Source organism: Pistacia vera, unplaced genomic scaffold (assembly GCF_008641045.1).
Source record: "Pistacia vera cultivar Batoury unplaced genomic scaffold, PisVer_v2 Contig103, whole genome shotgun sequence".
NCBI lineage: Eukaryota > Viridiplantae > Streptophyta > Magnoliopsida > Sapindales > Anacardiaceae > Pistacia > Pistacia vera.
In genome coordinates, this window is record NW_022195061.1 from 666,440 (window position 1) to 684,362 (window position 17,923).

The following is a 17,923-nucleotide window of genomic DNA, read 5'->3' on the forward strand; positions in this document are numbered from 1 at the left end:
GGAAAGGAAAATAATATTACAGAAAAAAGGGTATATGATAGTCATATGCCAACAATAATGTCAAATGATCAGCAAATCAACACAGGTTTTCTTGTGATGAAAGATTCTGAAAAAGCTATATAGTCATACTTGGTAGCAACTCACAACCATGAGGCTTATCCACCAAAAAGACAAAAAGAGGTAGCATTTCATTCTATATATATATATATTATTTCTGAATTTAATTCTATATAGACAATCTTATTTACACCGTTAAACTATTGATATGGGTTCCACATGAATGAATGAGGAACAAGACTCTGGAGTCATAAAATAAGACCTATAACTAAATTGGTTACATTTTAATTGTAAGAATATGATGGTATATCAGAATTTACCAGTTCAGTTCTCCTTGCCGGAGGTTGCCTCTGGAAGTTTAAAGGTGGGAGGTTTGTCAACACCTCTCCTTGAGTACTCCCTCCATCTCCTTGCGGCCTCCGCTGCCCTCCTTGCTCTCTCTTTGGCTTCCTCTTCTGCAACAACACATATGAAGCTTCATTAATATTTGGTAGAAGCAGAGCTAGCCAAACACAGATTACAACAGAGGCCACACAAGAAATAATAAAAATGTACAGCAGACATGAAAATTTGTTTAATGACCTTTATAACTATCACATTAAATCATAAATCACAATGCCTATTCTCATTAGAAACCCACATCTTTTTCTTGCATTGTTTTAGAGAGTAAAGCTGCTGTAAGTCCAGTTGTGCACTTGTGCTTCTATAATCAGATACTTAAATGCATAAAAAATACAAAAATATAACCTAGAAGCAGTAAAATTCAAAATATTAAGGAAAGACCTACTCAAGAAGAGAAGATATTAGTAATCCCTTAATGAAAGTCCTCTCACCTGAATTTTGATACTCTTTTGGGTTGCCCCATAGATTGCTCCAGTATGCTTCAGTTTTCGCAGAACCTTTCTCCTTCATCATCCTTATTTTAGCTTGCTCCTGCAAATAGTTAGGAATCATCATCAAAATAGTCAGAGTATTTTAGAATGTAATTGCCCAAAACCAACTTGAATGTTTCTGCCAGGAAGAGCAGTAATAAAAGACATCTCTTCGAATCAAAGCATTTAGAAGATTATAGGAAAACTGAGAAACTCCTTGCTTCAAAATAGTTTGCTTTCAGCAGCTCAAACCAATCCACAGTATCAAAATTCTCATAATCCATATGGCTCAATAGACTATGAGTTACGAAATGTTTCATACACAAATGAAGAAAATTGTTGAAACCAAAGATTAAATTGACTTAAGATGTAGATTTCATACCAACACTTTTGCTTGCCTCTTCTCCCATCGAGAACTTGCCTGCCAGGGCAAAAGACTATTTAAAATTGCTACAGCATCAAAAATAATGCAGGAAAAAAAAAAAAAAAAAAAGGCTAGAATACTGTATCTCTATTAAATACACACATAAATAATCAGGCAATAGTATTAATATCCAAAACTCTGAACACTATAGCAATATTAGAACCCTATTTCCAAACACAGATTTTTTGATTACAAAATGGAGAAAAATTATTTCTCTTTTGCAAAACCATAAGAGCACTGACGTGAGAGCTGAAAATCCAACCAAGTGGAGGAACTGATAACATTATTAAGATTTAAAAATGATGAAGAAAAGGTAACAGACTTACCATCCTAAAAACATCCATTGATCCAGATCCCATTCCTGAAAGCATCAGGGCCACCTGATCATCATTTAAAAGTCACACAAGCGTTATTGAAGAATTAATCTCTCTCTCTTTTTTTTTTTTTTTTTAATAGGAAAAACATCAATGTCTTTTCTCCTTTGCTTTAGAAAGTAAATTGAAGAAGATATTCCAGAGGTTGAAGAATATGATCAAGGACACAAAAGATTACAGAGGACCCACATCATAGATTTAGGAGACATGAACCAACAACTTGAGTGATTCTTAAACCACAAAATACTACTAAAAATAGATGTAAATCCACTAAGGTCAGACAGCTACTGGTGAAGTATAACTGCCCCACAAATACACATCATTTACCATCTAAATCTGAAATGAAGTATCAGAAAAATTTTGCATAGTATATCAACAAGGCAGAAATTGTCAATAGTAAATCTTACATTTACTCTTTCTACCCTGCGCATTTCATCTTCGAGCAAAGATAGCTGAGCAGCTGAAGTCCAGTGAATGCAATCCACTGGGCTGAAACACAGAACATCTGTTAACTAAGTTCTCTGATTTCATTTAATCTAGAAGCTTCCTAAAATGCAATAGATGCTAAAATAAGAGTTTACTTATATAATGTGTGGGTGAGTGTGTGTGTATGACATCATTCTGAAAGAACTCAATTCACACTACAACAGAAGGATGTGAAGCTAATAGGAGACAATCAGCAATGAAATGAATTCACAACAATCTACATATATATTGGCATCAAGCTGGATAGAAAAAGATGAATGAATGATGGATTACCGATGTTTTCCTCATAGCTATGCTAAAAATAGATAAAAATCACGAAACTAAAGCATCTTATAGTGTTGCAAATATCCACAAAGCAGGAATTTACCAACTCTCAATTGCTTGTTGAACTAATTCAGGGTTCCCACACTGGCTATAAACTCTGGCCCTTCCAAAGTCTTCCTCAATTCCAAACACATCTGGGGCCACATTGGCACAATTTTTGCAGCCTGTGAAGAAAAGATGCCAGCTTACTGTAACTCTTATAAAAAATTTTCTAGGAACCTAACAACATGTTCTGTAACGCATGCACTCCCAACCACCTGTCATCTTCATTTCTTGATCACATAACATGTAGAGAAGCAAGTTCACATACCTATGCAGCTAAACTCGTCAACGAATGCAAGATCCTTCGGGCTAGAATCATCCAAGAAAGGGTTGATTGCCGTCAATGCATACCCATGAATTTCATCATAAACCATGCGCTGTACAGGGTCGCTGAGAACCTGTACTGCAATAGTCTATTTATAGTAAAAGCAAAAGAAAGGCTTAAATCAAACTAAAACCACTACATTTCAAATGGTAACCCACCGTGTAGACCTCATTAATGAACATGCAAAAATTTGTTGTCTCTGGATCGTTGCCACTCAAGTCTGGATGGCAAGCTTTCATGCAATTATAATAAGCTTTCTTAATCTGCTCTGGTGTGGCATCTGGCAGCTATTAACACATAACAGTCAACAATCAGATGTATTGAATCGGGCCAAGCACTGTACAATAATGGAATTTTATGCAGAATAATCCTACAATCTAAAATCTTAAATGAATTAAATTTTTTTAATGTAAAGTGATTCCAACAAAATTCAAACTTTTAGGAAGATTCAAACACTTGAAGTTATGAATCTTGTCCCCAAATAGTTTAACACATTACAAAGTTTCTACATAACATTTTCTCAATAACCAAACAGAAAAAAAATCCAAAAATTACCAGACCCAGAACAGCGTAATAGTCATCAGCGATGGCATCCGTGGAAGCTGAACCCTCTATGGCAACTTTAATTCTGCCACAGCCTCTTCTCTTTCTGCCACCACAACGACCGATCAAGCTCCAACTAGTACTACCATTCGCTGAGGAGGACCAAGACCCTCTTGAGCTAAAACTATGCAATAATGGGTTTTGAAATTTGAGAGCATCAGTGCAGACAGGAGTCATTAACTGGGCAGCCATAGCTGAAGCATGCATGCAAAAGCAAAACCAACTGCAAATCAGAGAAAAGAAAATAATGACGTCCAAAGGGAGAGTTAGATTTTATAGGGGTTATAATAGAATATCTGAAAATTTTGAGGAGGAAGAAATTTTGGCATGAAATGGTTGAATGCTGACATGGCGACATGACAGCCATACGCCATCCTTAAAATCTGGACGAAATGAAGAAGAATCCAGTGGGAGGGAGTTTAGCATAGATGTTGCACGTGTCACCTCGTGGATAATTGTTGCCTCACGCTTCAAACAACTGCTTGCTTGCACTCTTTTGTTTTGTAGAATCTGCGACCAGAGCCCCTACAGTATTTTGATTCTATCCAATTATCAAATTATTATAAATATAATATGGTTTTAAATTTTGATAATGGCGGGCCTAATCCTAATGGGCTTCTCAAATTCAGGAGACTCCCTCCCTGAGAAAAGGCATTTTCCCTCCCGCTTAAGGGACACACTCGCGCGTGAAAACCGCGCGCGTGCTCATGTAAACAGACAGACATTTTGATTCGAGTCTGAACAATCACCTCGTCTGTCCGAAATTTAATCCCTAATCTAACCAAACGTCTTCGATTTATCACTCAACCAAACCCCGATGTCGAGCCCGCGCGGTGCTTCCAAAGACGGCAATGGAGTCGGTAGAGAAGCCGCCGTCGCCAAAACGGCGGGGTTTGTGGTCTTCTCGGGCATTGCAATCAGCATCCTCAAAACGTTAAACCCACTCAACAAAAATAAAAATGATACCAGTCAGCCACTCGCCGAGTCCACTCAGCCCAGCCCACCTCTTCCCCAACCGCAACCGCAACTGCCCGTCGCCAAGGTATGTTACACTGATAAATTTATTTATAAATTTTGGTTCTTTTCTTGTAGGTTTTATAAAAATATTTTAGAATTTTTTACTGTTTGCTTTATTTATTTATAGATTTATCTTTTGGTGGTAGAAACCTAGTAGTTGTGCGGATCAAAGTAAACCCGAGTCAAGATCATGCAGAACAATTGACATAGTGAAGGGAGATACGCTTTGGGGTCTCTCTAGAAAATATGCGGTATCTTTTCCTTTCATTTGCTTCCAGTTTGCAGAATAATTTATCGGCTTTTTCATAGAAATAATGTATGTGCAAAATGCGCTCTGATTTTTGTTTTTTGTTTTTTTTTTTTTTTTTTTTGTTTTTTTGGTTTTGTTGCGTGAAATTGCTTAGGTGTCCATTGATGCTATCAAAGAGGCTAATGGACTTTCAGGGGACACCATCTATGCTGGCAAGAAACTCGTGATTCCATGAAGTAATTTCTAGCTCTTTATATCTGTTTTTAACATTTCTTTTTCTCATGATTTGAGACTTGTATTCGGCACACGCCGAGTGGTAGCTTGTACCTATTTTGTTTGTAATTTTGACATGAGAAAGACTGAATCGGCTGAAGTAGAATGGAAAATGCTTCGCATGAAGTTTTTCCCAAAAAATTGTCCGCAGAAGCCTATTGATAATTTCTATTCACTCTAAAATATACATGGCTGTTCATCTGGTTTTCTTTTTTTTAGGCTTTGCCTTTTGCTGTTTTAACTCTTTGTTTGAAGACAGGGATGTAAATGGAAAGGTTTGTTTGGGAGGGCGGTTGGTTGATTTAGGGTATGGAAGGTAAACTCGTGAATAATAGATCAATCTTCGGATTTTCTCTTGGTGATATTCAGTGCACCAAACTGCCGATTTTATTGAATTGCATGGTTTGCCGCTATGGTTTTTGTTGTTTTGAACTAAACAGTATGTATTCGTGATACATTGGTACCTATGTTTTTGTCAGCCCCTGGTTTCTATCTTTTGCTGTAAAATATTGATGCCTTTTAAGAAATTCTTGATACTTATGCTCCTTTGAAAGCAAAAAAAGCATGATCTTCTTGAAGAATGCTATGGTTGTATTTAATTTAATTTGTTCTTCTTCCATCTTTTTTATAGCTGAAGGTAAACCGGAATATAGAACCAGAATTGCCCAAAATACTCATTGAATCTCTACTTTACCTTTGTTATGAAATTAAAATTCTACTATTGTTGTCTGGATAGAACAAGTGAAAGAGAATCTGATCTTAAATTTAGAATTTGATTAAGTTGGGCGTCTCCAACTGATGGAGTTCGAGGCTGTCGTTTCAGAAAGATTAATGAATGTTATCTCCAACATAACTCAGTTCTATTTCTAATTCTTTGATCCTAGCTGAAAGACCTAACATTATCTACTTTTGCTTGCTTACTTGCTTCTCACTAAATATCATGTATTTATGAAACGTAGATGATAAATGTCACTGCTTGTGAAAAACATTTTGAATTTATTCATAATATGTATCCTTGAGGCAAGCCAGGTTTTCGAGTAATTGAGATGGCTACGATGAAATTTTTAACTATTTCAGTCTTTCCGAGTGTCATAAATTGTGTCAGCTGATATATACTTTTACGTTCAAGTAGATGCTTATTTAAGAATCAAAGTGTAGATGCCAACGGACTGATCATTATAAAATAATTGTGAACAAAAACGAAGGGATAGTTTGGGTTTTCATATTCATATTATGCAAACATCTCTACTTCAAAATCAGGGACTCGGGCACGGACACCTTGTAAATTATATCAAGAGTGGGTTAATTTGGCTGGCTGTGTCACCGCAAATTTGGATACTATAAGCTGAAAATACATGGGAAATATTCAAATGAATTGACTCCACGTAATAAATTTACACTACCAGCTTTGATGCGCTGCTCCTCAAACTCAGATTTACCTCGAACCCAGAGGATCTGGAACGTTCAAATCAGGAATTCTGCAGAGGGGATTCGACATTAAAAGTGACTCATTATGTATAAGGTGCCTTAATCCATCATCTAAACACTTTAATTTTTTTAAGCATGCCAATCGGCCTCACACAACATAATACCTGCTCAAATTCCTCAGCAGCATACCATTAAACCCATAATGTCATTGTCAAACATATAGGAATAAATAAATTAGAGTTGCGCCAATTAAGAACGGAAAATAATACAATATGAAAAGAAGTGCACCGAATTCATACACCGAATGACGTAACACAATCTTAACCATTGATTAATTATGAATTAATATTAATCGATGGTCAAGATTACACTACATCATTCAGTGCATGAATTCGATACAATCCTTTCAATAACTGTAACATTACTCATTAAGAATAGTGAAAGAGAATGAAATTTGCATACTCGCAAGGTAAATCAATGTCCAAACAAAGTAACAAAATCTTAAGAGTGCATCTGAATCATATAAATCTAGGATAATATTGAGAAAAGAGCAAAATATATCTTGGTCTATTAAATGCATTAACCAGATCGAAAAATGTAAGAAATAACCATTGTCTACAAAATGTCAATCTATGAACGCAAAATCTCATTCGGTTCTAAAGATCTGTTGATTGCTTAAGATATATTCTGGGCCTTGTTAAGGATCACTCCTTCATATTTGACCTGGAACCATTTCATAGCATCCTCTTTTGTAACCCTGTGCTGGATCCCAACACGAGACTTGCACCGACGGCGACGGCCTACACGGTAACCCGGGCGCTCAAGAACAACATAGAAGTCCATCCCATAAATACCAGTTGAAGGGTCATACCTGAAATTTGAAAGAGATGGTAAAAACATAATAATATTAGATGTAATACAAACCGAGAATGCATCAGATGCAGGGCAGGGAGGGCAATAAAAAGTCACCAGTGAAACCAATTTTAATGACAATTAAACAAGCAAACAAAATTTAGTAAGGAAAGAACCAATGCAACTCAAAAACACAGGTATATCATCAACAGCTATGTTGGAAAAACCAATCACATCATGTATTCCAGAAAACCCTACAGTTATTTATAAAACAATTAACCTTAACACTATGCCAGACCATCAATGGAATGAATGTATATCAACCTTTGAATTGACACATCACATATACAAAACAGAACATCAACAATTATGAGCTTATTTTACTAACTCGCCCCCATCAATACCTCCTAGTTTTTTGCAGTCCGCAAAAAGGAGGATTTACAATGAACTCTATAAAAAGAATTTGGAAACAAATAAAACAAATGCACAGAACCAAAAGACGATGTACAGGTGATTAAATATTCCAGTCCTACCATCACAATAAGTAAACACCAAACACACTATTCATCTATTCTCAAACAACATGCACTGAGCACCTATTCTTGATAACTAATGAAGCACGAATTTATGTGAAAAAATCAACCAAAGAGCCAATAAGCAGTTCTATTAAACTAAACAAACTTAAGCCAACTAAATACCAAAACCAAAAAAAATTGAAGCCTAATTAGCAAAATGACACACTCAGGGCTAACATAGACAGCATGTAAAAAATTCTATGAAAAGATAAGCTTACTTGATTCCAAGATCAATGTGCTCCTGGATACCAAATCCAAAACAGCCGGTTTCACTGAAGTTCCTTCGCAGCAGCTCATATTCCTTCACTTTTAATCCACTCTCCAAAAGCTGCATTGCCTTGTCACCCCTTACTGTGACATAGCAAGCGATCTTTTCATTCCTTCTGATTCCAAAGGAACGGACAGTGTACCTTGCTATTCCCACAAAAAGGAATAAAATCATTATAGCTACTGAGTACATTAGAGCAAAGTAAAATAAAATAGCCACATTAATTTACTGCAAGCTCTGCACTCAATTTATTGGTTTAGCCACATTCATTTTCTTTTCACTTGTGCAACATATTAAACTAGGAGCATTTGCCACTCTCCAAGACCAAAAAGCCGGAGCACATAAACTTCAAACTACAGTTCCTAATAATTGGCATTTATAACACTAAAAAATACCTGAACTTTCATTTGAAAACGAACTGGAAGATGCATGTAAACCTTTTGAAATGACCTACCTAAGATTTACTGCAACCTGCCTATCTCTTATGAAACCAGCTAAAAAAATGCAAGCCAAAACTCAAACATTCGCATCCCAGTTAAGATACTTAAAAAGCAAACAGTTGACTTTCTCAAATTTTATACAGATTATTGTCATTACAATTTTGGAAATTTTCATTCATGAATTATAATGTAGTATCAGGAAATAGCAATGACAAAATCCCAAACTTATGCAAATTACTAAAAAGCCCAACTCAAGCAGCCCATCATATAGTTTCACTATGCTCAGTTTATGTTGAAATAACCATTAACTTTATTACACATCAAATGCATAGAGATCTAAGATCCATACTTTTATAGCTTCTACAACCCATCCATATTTTCCGACAATTTTTTATGACCATACGATCAATAAAACACAAATAAACCAATTACCTTTCGAGAAAACGGGAGTTTGGCCACTGAGTTGTTCTAGCACCTGGAATAACAAATCCCGTTAAGCTCCAAACAAAAGAATCAAAACAAATAAATAGTGAAAACAAATATATATATAACCTTGGCAGCTCTGGTGAGACGATCTCCACTTTCACCAACAGAGATGTTGAGAACCAGCTTCTGCACTTTAATTTCCCTCATTGGGTTCTGCAATTTCTTCTCTGAAGCCTGCTTTGCCATTTTCAATTCAATCATTAAAGCTAAAAAAAAAATAGCATAAATCAATTCAATTGAACTAAGTGAAATTATAAAACAAATCTAGAACTACAAAGAGAGAAAAAGACCATTTCGGTTTAGGGTTTGCTGAAGTTGCAGCCGCTGTTCGGTGAAGATGGAGTGGAACCAAACCCTAATATGAAGAGCTAAAACGAAGTGAATTATACTCGGGTTTTTGAGGGCATTCCTTGAGATCTAATGACAATAATGCCCCCAATATTATTCCTTTTTTCATATATCATTTAAATTTGAGAATAGCGGCCCACGGGCTTCAAGCACACTAGCGTGGCCCAAATGAAGCCAGCATTGGGCCTGCCCATCATGGGCTTGAGAAGAATGAAGTCACGGGCTCTCAAGTCCATATCGTGAAAAAAATTACATGTGTACAAATGTACAATGCAGGGAAGAAATTCTTAATTGAAAATCATTATTTACTGGAAATGAAATATTTTTTATTAATATATTTATTTATCTCATTTAATGATAAAAATTTAATTTTGCTATTTTTAACTTTGTAAGCATAACAGGCAATTAATATTATTAAATGAATGTCATATTTGCCTACCTGAATTGTCTTTTAATTAACGTAACACTTCAACCTGACAATACTACATTTATCACTCAATCTCACAAACTTTTTCTCACAACCTTTGATATGGTCAACTCACAAATAGATCTTGCATGCTTGCTATGGGTCTCGTCTATCCAATTATGAGCTGTCACGTCAAGGTTGTAAAAGAAAGTTTATAAAATTGAGTTATGAGCCAATTTTTATTGATTTTTTATAGTTGCAAACTTGAACTCAAAATTATAAAACATATAAGGAGAATAGCAATTAATAATAATTAATAATCTTTATTATCATTAAAAGATTAAGTTGTCGTATACTTAATAAAAGACCATACGTATTATTGATGCCAACTAACATAACTTATAAACAATTAACAAAAGACCAAACATATTATTAACACCAACTAACATATTGTAATTAATAGTAATTAATAATCTTTATTATCATTAAAAGATTAACTGTCGTATAGTTAACAAAAGACCAGAAGTATTATTGACACAAACTAACATGACATATAAACAATTAACAAAAGACTAGACATATTGTTGACACCAACTAATATATTGTGATAATACACAACTGAATATATGCCCCTTTTATGATCCCTTATTTAGATCTTTCGAATGTCAACACAATTAAATACGGATTGAATACTTAATAAAAAAAATTATATGAATTGAATACGAAGAAAGGTTTGCAATATCAATACAATGCACATATATAATTATTAATAAACATGTATGTTTTTACTACCAATCCAATGCACCTATGTAATCCAATCTTTATGTCTATTAATTTAGACTTTAAAATACCAATGCAGCAATAAATATTATCTACATCATCACCAATAAAATTCAACCACATGACAATCACAAATCCAAAGTGTCATTATGGTTAAACATTTATAATGCTAATGCAATGCACCTGTATTATTATTATTATTAATACAGATCTCATTTTTCTAATTAATTAATAATTATAGATGGAGCAATAAACACCAACCCAAACGTATCAAGATAGAGCAATTTGATTGGTTTGTCAATCCAATATGTCAAAATGGAGCAATTTTAGAGCTTCTAAAATGTGACACGTGACGATCAACCCATATGGGTGTGTGTATATATATATATATATATATATACACACATATGTCATATTTGCCTACCTGAATTGTCTCTTAATTAAAGTAACACTTCAACCCAATAATACTACATTTATCGCTCAATCTCACAAACTTTTTCTCACAACCCCTGATATGGTTAACTCGCAAATAGATCCTGCCTGCTTGCTATGGGTCTCGTCTATCCAATTACGAGCTGTCACATCGAGATTGTACGAGGAAGTTTATAAGATTGAGTTGTGAGCCAATTTTTATTTATTTTTTATAGTTGCAGACTTGAACTCATAATTATAAAACATATAAGGAGAATAGCAATTAATAATCTTTATTATCATTAAAAGATTAAGTTGTCCTATACTTATTATAATCTTTATATTTACTCTATCAAAAATAAAACAAGAAAGATGTAATAAAAAATTATTGCCCACATAAGTGTAGCCTAGTTGTCACTCTATTAATTCATTAATCCAACATCATATATAATAAACACACCCCTAATTCTATTTAGAAACAATATAACTTTCAAATTTCTTGCTCTGTAAAATCAAGCATGAGTGAATTCAACGAAGTGACCCTGATTTTGTTACCAAAGCTACTAATAATGTCAAATATGATGAGAGTATGCAACTTTCTAAGTTCACACAGAAATGTAGAGGTTTATATAGTCAATGATTTGCAGGTTAACTTGGAGCTTACCGTTCATTGTAAATCGGATGATGATGATGATGATCTTGGTATACACATAAGTTCCTTTTTTTATTGACCATGATTTTCATTTTAAGAAAAAAAAATTCTGGGAACTCTATATTGTAGGTTCAAATGGAGAGGAATTCCCACTAGTTTGATATATACGATCAGAACCGGGATTCTTGTGAAAAATGTGTGGAGAAAATAACAGAAGTCGGTCCCTGTAGGCTAGGTGATGTTGATGATCTAAATTCTAAGTATGAGTAACTGGAATAATTCTTAATCAATTTCTGCTTCATGTAAGAGTTGTTTGCTCATGTTGATGCTTGATTTTGACACCAACTACTCGCACGTGTAAAATGCTAAAAAGACTTAGAAGTCACACGTGATATGGAGGATTGAATTAAATAAAAGGTGAAGAGCAATATTTAAAGTGGTTCGGATGCTCAAAAGCAAATCCTACTTCCACTGCTATTGTACTAATAAGAGAGAGAGGTCAGGTCACGTTCAGCAAGCTGAATTACAGTTTAGAAAGAGAATACAAAAGAGAAAGAGAGAGCGCACTATTTCAGCGTAAAATTAGCTAATCCCCCTACAAATGAGAGGGAAGTCCTCTATTTATAGTGGGAGAGTTCAAGGTAATGATTATAAAAGCTGCAAGTGGGTAGGTGTCATGCAAATCCTTCCTTTGTGTCCCATTGATGACCTGCCCGAGGGATTTCCTTGACTAAAGCAGGGCTTTGACACGTGGGCGATCTCCAGCCACTTGTTGGCCTGGCACTCACTTGCTGCATTGACAGGAGCCATACCACTTGCACTAGGCGCGACATGGCCGCACCTGGACAGCACAGAACCCCGTTTGAGCTTTGACCATCCTTTACTGACGAGACTCCACATCAGCCTGTAACGCCCACACGGAGGTATGTAATTTAATTTATATTTTTATAGCCCTTAGTTGATTTTGGTTAAAGTTATTTTGAGAGAATATGAAAAAAAATGCCTTAAACTTGTATTAAGTGTAAAATAGTATTTTCACTCAAAATTAATTGAAATTGTGGGGAGTGAAAAGAGAGAGAATTTTATGGAGAATGCAATAAAAATGAGGCATTATGGTAATTGACTAAGGGACAAAGATGGAATTTCTAAGAAAGTGTAAGGGCAAAATGAGAAAGTATGTTTATAAAATAAGATATTAAGGGTTTAGTTTTAAAACCCCTTTATTTCTCTTCTTCCACTGCCACTTTCCTTCCCCATTTTCTCCCAACGTTTCACTCAATTTTCCAAGGATTTTTGAGTGGATTTTGATAAGGTTTTGATCCTAGGCAACAAGAGGTAAGAATTCTTGCTCTATATATAAGATTTACTTGTGTAGAAGTTGAATTCTTATTAAGTTTATCCTTAGGGTTAAGGGGAAATTTGAGTCCAACAAGAGTAGAGAGCTTTAGTGGAGACTACTCAAGTATAAGGTAAGTAAATCCAACTCAAAAATCCAACTCAAGTTAAAGTTTAAGAAATCAATTGAGTAGAGATTTCTTTAAGTATGTATATGTTATGATTGTTGGGAACTTGAGATGAGATTGGTGATTATTTATGCTTGTTGTTGGATATATTTGAGTATGAGAAGTGTTTTTGATTGTATGATGATAGATTGAAGTTTGGTTGAAATTGGAAGACTTTAAGAAAGTTCTGGGAGTGTTTTGCCATGATAAGGATTGTGATGATACAAGAGAGTTTTACTCTCATTTTGGATGGTTTAAGAAACAAATAGAATTATAGTTAAAGTAGAGTTTATATATGCACATTTATTGTTTGATGAAATGCCTAAGAGAAGCATGAGTATGAGTAGAAACCTTAATTTTATGCAACATTGCATATTTGCATTTCATGAGTGCATTTAAATAAGAATTCTAAACATGAGCCATCCATATGCATATATTTGTATATATGTAGTACTTAAGAAAGAATAAAGAATTTTAAGAATAAAACACTCTAAGAATAAAGAAAAGAAGGAAAAAGCACTAAAGAATTAAAGAAAGAAAAAGTTTTAAAGAAGAGAAAAGAATAGGTTTTTGTGATGGGGAACCGTGAGTGCTAAGAAGAAATTCCCACATACACGCCGCCTTAATTGAGTGGCATAAGAAGAAGAAAAATTGTACGACCCATAAAAGTGTATGTGGATGAGGGTTGTACCAAGAAGAATTTCTACATGCATGCCACCTTAATTGAGTGGCGTAAGAAGAAAGAAAGAATTTGTAAGGTCCGCAAGAGTGCATGTAGATGAGGACTGTACTCACTCACACGGCCAAGGTTCCGAATCCATGCATCAACCGAGTCCGATCGACAAAGAATAAGAAAAGAAAGAATAAGAAAGAATAAGAAAGAATAAGAAAAGAAAGAATAAGAAAGAATAAGAAAGAATAAGAATAAGAAAGAATAAGAATAGGAAAGAATAAGAATAAGAATAAGAAAGAAAAAGAAAGAACAAGAATGAGAAAGCTTGAACAAGCAAAGAAAAAAAAGGAAAAAAAAAAAACAAGAAAGAAAAGAGAAGCTTGAGCAATCAAGACAAGAAAGAAAAGAAAAGAATAGACAGGAAAGAAAAGAAGTAAAAAGAAAAAGGAAAAATGCATTTTTTATGCATTATTGCATATGCATATCATTCATGTATATCACCATGAATTCCATCATGGTTAGAAAGATTAGAAAGAATAGAAAGAAAGAACAGAGAGAAGGAAAAAACAACGAGAATTAGGAAGAAAGAAAGAACAGTAAGAACTAGAAACAGAGAAAGAACTAGGAACAAAAGAAAGAAGAAGAGAATTAAGTAAGGAAAGAACCAAAGAAGGAGAAGAGATAAGGGATTTACTTACTGAGCATTTTTGTGCTCACCCCGTTGTTTTTCCATGTTTTGCAGGAAATAGGTGAGCAGCGGTCGGAAGGAAGTCGACAAGCGGAGAGAATTGGCATTACTGTCCACCGTTGCTAAAGTTTTTGTACTTCTTATTTTGGTATATGTAAAGAATTATATTTTATAAGTAAAGAAAAATTTGGGCCCAACTATTTTTCATATGCTAAGTATGTATGTTTTTATTGTATATGTTCTAAAGTATACTAGTAGAAAGAAGTCATTATACAACCCTACTTTTTTCAAGCATAACATAAGTCTCCTAGTTTTTAAAGTTTAAGGATCGAACCTTGAGAACTTCATAATTATGCCATGATTTGACATATCCCAAATGATGCTTGGTCGAGCCGACCTGGTTACAAGGAGGTCGTAGAGCATTTTTCTATAAGCGACCTAAGATGGTCTTCTTCCATGAAGTCAATGACCTAGATTAGACCTCACTCAGTGCCATATTGATGCGCCTCTTATCTTAATCGAGGTCTGCGACCTGATTACACTTAGCATATTTCTGCGGGAGGCAAGGAATCACATCGCTTTGCAACCGACATGTGACGAAGAGTGTTCTATTCCAATGACCTCTTCAGATGTTATCCATTGCGCTTGACAATTAATCCATTAATGAAATATCATTTATTCTGACAAACGTGTCCTGTGTGCAATAAGTGCCAACCATGTGCATTAAATGCAAGCCATACTGAAACGACATTCTTTATCAGGGCATTAAATGCGAATGAAAGCACATTTAATGTCGAGGAGAGAATCGAGCCGTCGCTCGATTATTTCAACGGAGAGAAGCGATGATTGAATTTCTCGAAGCGTGGCGGTTATTTCTTCTCGCCGATTGATGACACGTGATTGCGATCAACGGGGAGAGACGTATTCCGCCCAAACGTCGCTTGGCTTTGGGAAGACCAATCGCCATTTCCTCCACTATAAAACCCCAGGCTCGCCTTAAGCAATGTCACAACACTCATACTTTCAGAAAAAGCAAAAAGCTCTCGTGAGACCAGATTTTCAATCCTTCAAGTGGGTGCGCACTTTCCGTTCATAGTAAGAAGTTCACCCTCCATAGCCAAGAGGTAAAGAAGATCCTTCCGTTACTTATCTTTTTTTAGCTTCGAATGTAGCTTATTCAGGCGATAATGGTGGGTAAAGGTGGAAAAGTAGCCCGCTTGGCCCGACCCGGCCCGGCCTGCGGCAGGTTACTTTGTTTGGCGAGCCGGGCCTAACCTGCCCGCCAGCAAAGGCAGGCCAGGTTAGGCCCGCCATTTTCTTCAAAATGGCTGGCCCAGCCCGGCCTGCCAGCCCTAACCCACCGGGTTAGGTGGCGGGCTTGGCCAGGTTAGCCTGATTTTCCTTTTTTTTTTTTTTTTTATTTTTATTTAACTTTTCAAATAAATAATTATAAATATAATTGTTTTTAATTAACTTTTCAAATATCAATAATTCAATTCAATTTTTTTGTTTGTTAACATTTCAAATATTAATTTAATTTTGATACAATAAAATTATAATATAAGAAAAAATTATTCATTTTCAAAAAAATAAATAAGAAATTACAACAATTATTGCCTCGTTAAAAACCTCACCAAGAAAAACCCAATGGGAGAAAAACTTGGTAAAGAAAAAAGAGTGCAATAATTGAAATTAATTTACAAATTACATTTTACAAAACAACTAATTTGGGGGTGGTTCACTAGGACCTCCCTCATTTGTATCATCTATATTACAAAATTGAAACGATTCTACTAAAGTATTGTCGATAACCTCGTATTGATCTTGATGGCGCGATCGTTCCCAATCTCGAAGACATGTGAGGACTTCAATCTTTTGGAGCAAGTTTAGTCCTCCTTTCATTTAAAATCCTTCCACTTGCACTAAATGTTTGTTTGGATGAGACGGTTGAGACAGGAACAGAGAAAACATCCAAGGCAAGTCTTGATAATACCGGAAAAATACATTTTCTGGCTCCCATACTTTAAGATATCAAAGTGACCTGTTGAAAACATTTCGGGGGTTGCCAAATATTGTTGAAGTTCATACTCGCGATTCCATGGAGGACAATATATTAGTGTGTTGTTGTTGGTGGTGGTGGTGGTGGTGCTTCTGAAGAGGAGGCTGCGGCTGTGCTTCGGATTCGGGTCTCTTCGGCCTATTCAGTGCATTCCAAGAGTATAAGTCTTCATTTGTTTTTCTTTGCTTACAACTTCTCTGGATATTTCACTTCTTTACGACTGCGGGTTCCCATACCTGTTTTCATATTGGAAATATACTTCGAAAAGACATTTTTTACCTCTCCTATTTGATTGACAAATGATTCGGTTTGTAAATTTTCACCTAAATTGTCAAAACCATTTTCTAAAAGTGCTAATTTATTCTAGGATCAAATATAGCACCTAAACAAAAAGAAAAGGAATGGGTTCCCAATATTTCAAAAAAAAAATTTCCATTGCCTTTATTGGTGCATTTAAAATTTCATTGTCTCTGTTTTTTGTAAATAACTCAGAAATTTTTATAATTGTATGTATTACCAATGGACTAGTAGGATAATACACACCAGAAAGTTGTAAAGTGGATTGGTAAAAACATTTGAGAAAAGAATGAAATACTTTAGCTATCTTCCAATCATTTTCAACCAAATAATGAGGACTTTATTATTTGCTACAAATAACTAATTATATTAGCATAAGGTAAACATGAAAGCATTAATAAGTACTATTCCATCAAAAGGCATATCTAATGCAAAAGTTCTAGGAGACATATTTGATTTATACAAGCTTCTTGAAATTCAGCATTTCTTATTACTACCAGTAATCCAAGCTAAAGATTCCTAATTCTATCAATATTTTTTTTAATTGTTTTCATACACACTTTCACAATTAAATTAATAACATGACATGCACAACGTTGGTGAAAAAACTTCAAATGTGTATATAAAGGATAATTAGTTTGAAAAAAATCTATAGCTTTACTATTAGAACTTGATTATCTAAAGTTAAACTTATTACTTTCAATAAATAATAATCTTGTAAAACTTCAACAATTTTATTATAGATTTCTAAACCACTATGATCCACATCCATTAATCTAAATCCTAATAAAGATTTATTTAATTTAAATTCATTATCAAAATAATGACTAGTAACACAAATATATCTTGTTTAGCTCTACCACTCCAAATATCGGCAGTTAGAGCCACACTAATATGACAAGTATGAATTATTTTTTAATTCTAATTTCATTTTTTTAAACAATTTTATTAAATCAGTTCTAGTTGCAGTTTTAGAATAACTTTTAAATCTTGAAAAAAATGAATTTTGAA

The 17,923-nt window shown here is 34.6% G+C and overlaps 3 protein-coding genes across 5 annotated transcripts; 1 reads left to right on the plus strand and 2 right to left on the minus strand.

Moving 5' to 3' along the window:
* Positions 1 to 381: 381 nt before the first annotated feature.
* Positions 382 to 3,699, minus strand: LOC116123709 (chaperone protein dnaJ C76, chloroplastic-like). The gene is made up of 9 exons (XM_031409466.1): positions 3,460 to 3,699; positions 3,063 to 3,191; positions 2,848 to 2,977; positions 2,581 to 2,701; positions 2,135 to 2,216; positions 1,680 to 1,733; positions 1,312 to 1,350; positions 891 to 990; positions 382 to 512 (listed from the first exon to the last, which is right to left on the minus strand). Exons 1-9 carry the CDS (start codon positions 3,697 to 3,699, stop codon positions 382 to 384), a joined length of 1,026 nt encoding a protein of 341 aa, XP_031265326.1.
* Positions 3,700 to 4,281: 582 nt separating this feature from the next.
* On the plus strand, positions 4,282 to 5,678 carry LOC116123904 (probable endopeptidase p60). Of its 2 annotated transcripts, XM_031409652.1 has the most exons (4): positions 4,282 to 4,549; positions 4,671 to 4,775; positions 4,929 to 5,010; positions 5,307 to 5,678. In XM_031409652.1, exons 1-3 carry the CDS (start codon positions 4,325 to 4,327, stop codon positions 5,007 to 5,009), a joined length of 411 nt encoding a protein of 136 aa, XP_031265512.1. In that variant the 5' UTR covers positions 4,282 to 4,324; the 3' UTR covers position 5,010; positions 5,307 to 5,678. The 2 variants fall into 2 exon arrangements, with proteins under 2 accessions (XP_031265512.1, XP_031265505.1); XM_031409645.1 differs by lacking the exon at positions 5,307 to 5,678 and having other exon boundaries at positions 4,929 to 5,265.
* A 1,232-nt stretch (positions 5,679 to 6,910) lies between these two features.
* LOC116123867 (60S ribosomal protein L11-like) lies at positions 6,911 to 9,524 on the minus strand. 2 transcript variants are annotated; one of them, XM_031409616.1, is made up of 5 exons: positions 9,387 to 9,524; positions 9,163 to 9,270; positions 9,043 to 9,085; positions 8,121 to 8,316; positions 6,911 to 7,346 (listed from the first exon to the last, which is right to left on the minus strand). In XM_031409616.1, exons 1-5 carry the CDS (start codon positions 9,387 to 9,389, stop codon positions 7,151 to 7,153), a joined length of 546 nt encoding a protein of 181 aa, XP_031265476.1. In that variant the 5' UTR covers positions 9,390 to 9,524; the 3' UTR covers positions 6,911 to 7,150. The 2 variants fall into 2 exon arrangements, with proteins under 2 accessions (XP_031265476.1, XP_031265472.1); XM_031409612.1 differs by having other exon boundaries at positions 9,163 to 9,302; positions 9,387 to 9,518.
* Positions 9,525 to 17,923: the final 8,399 nt, after the last annotated feature.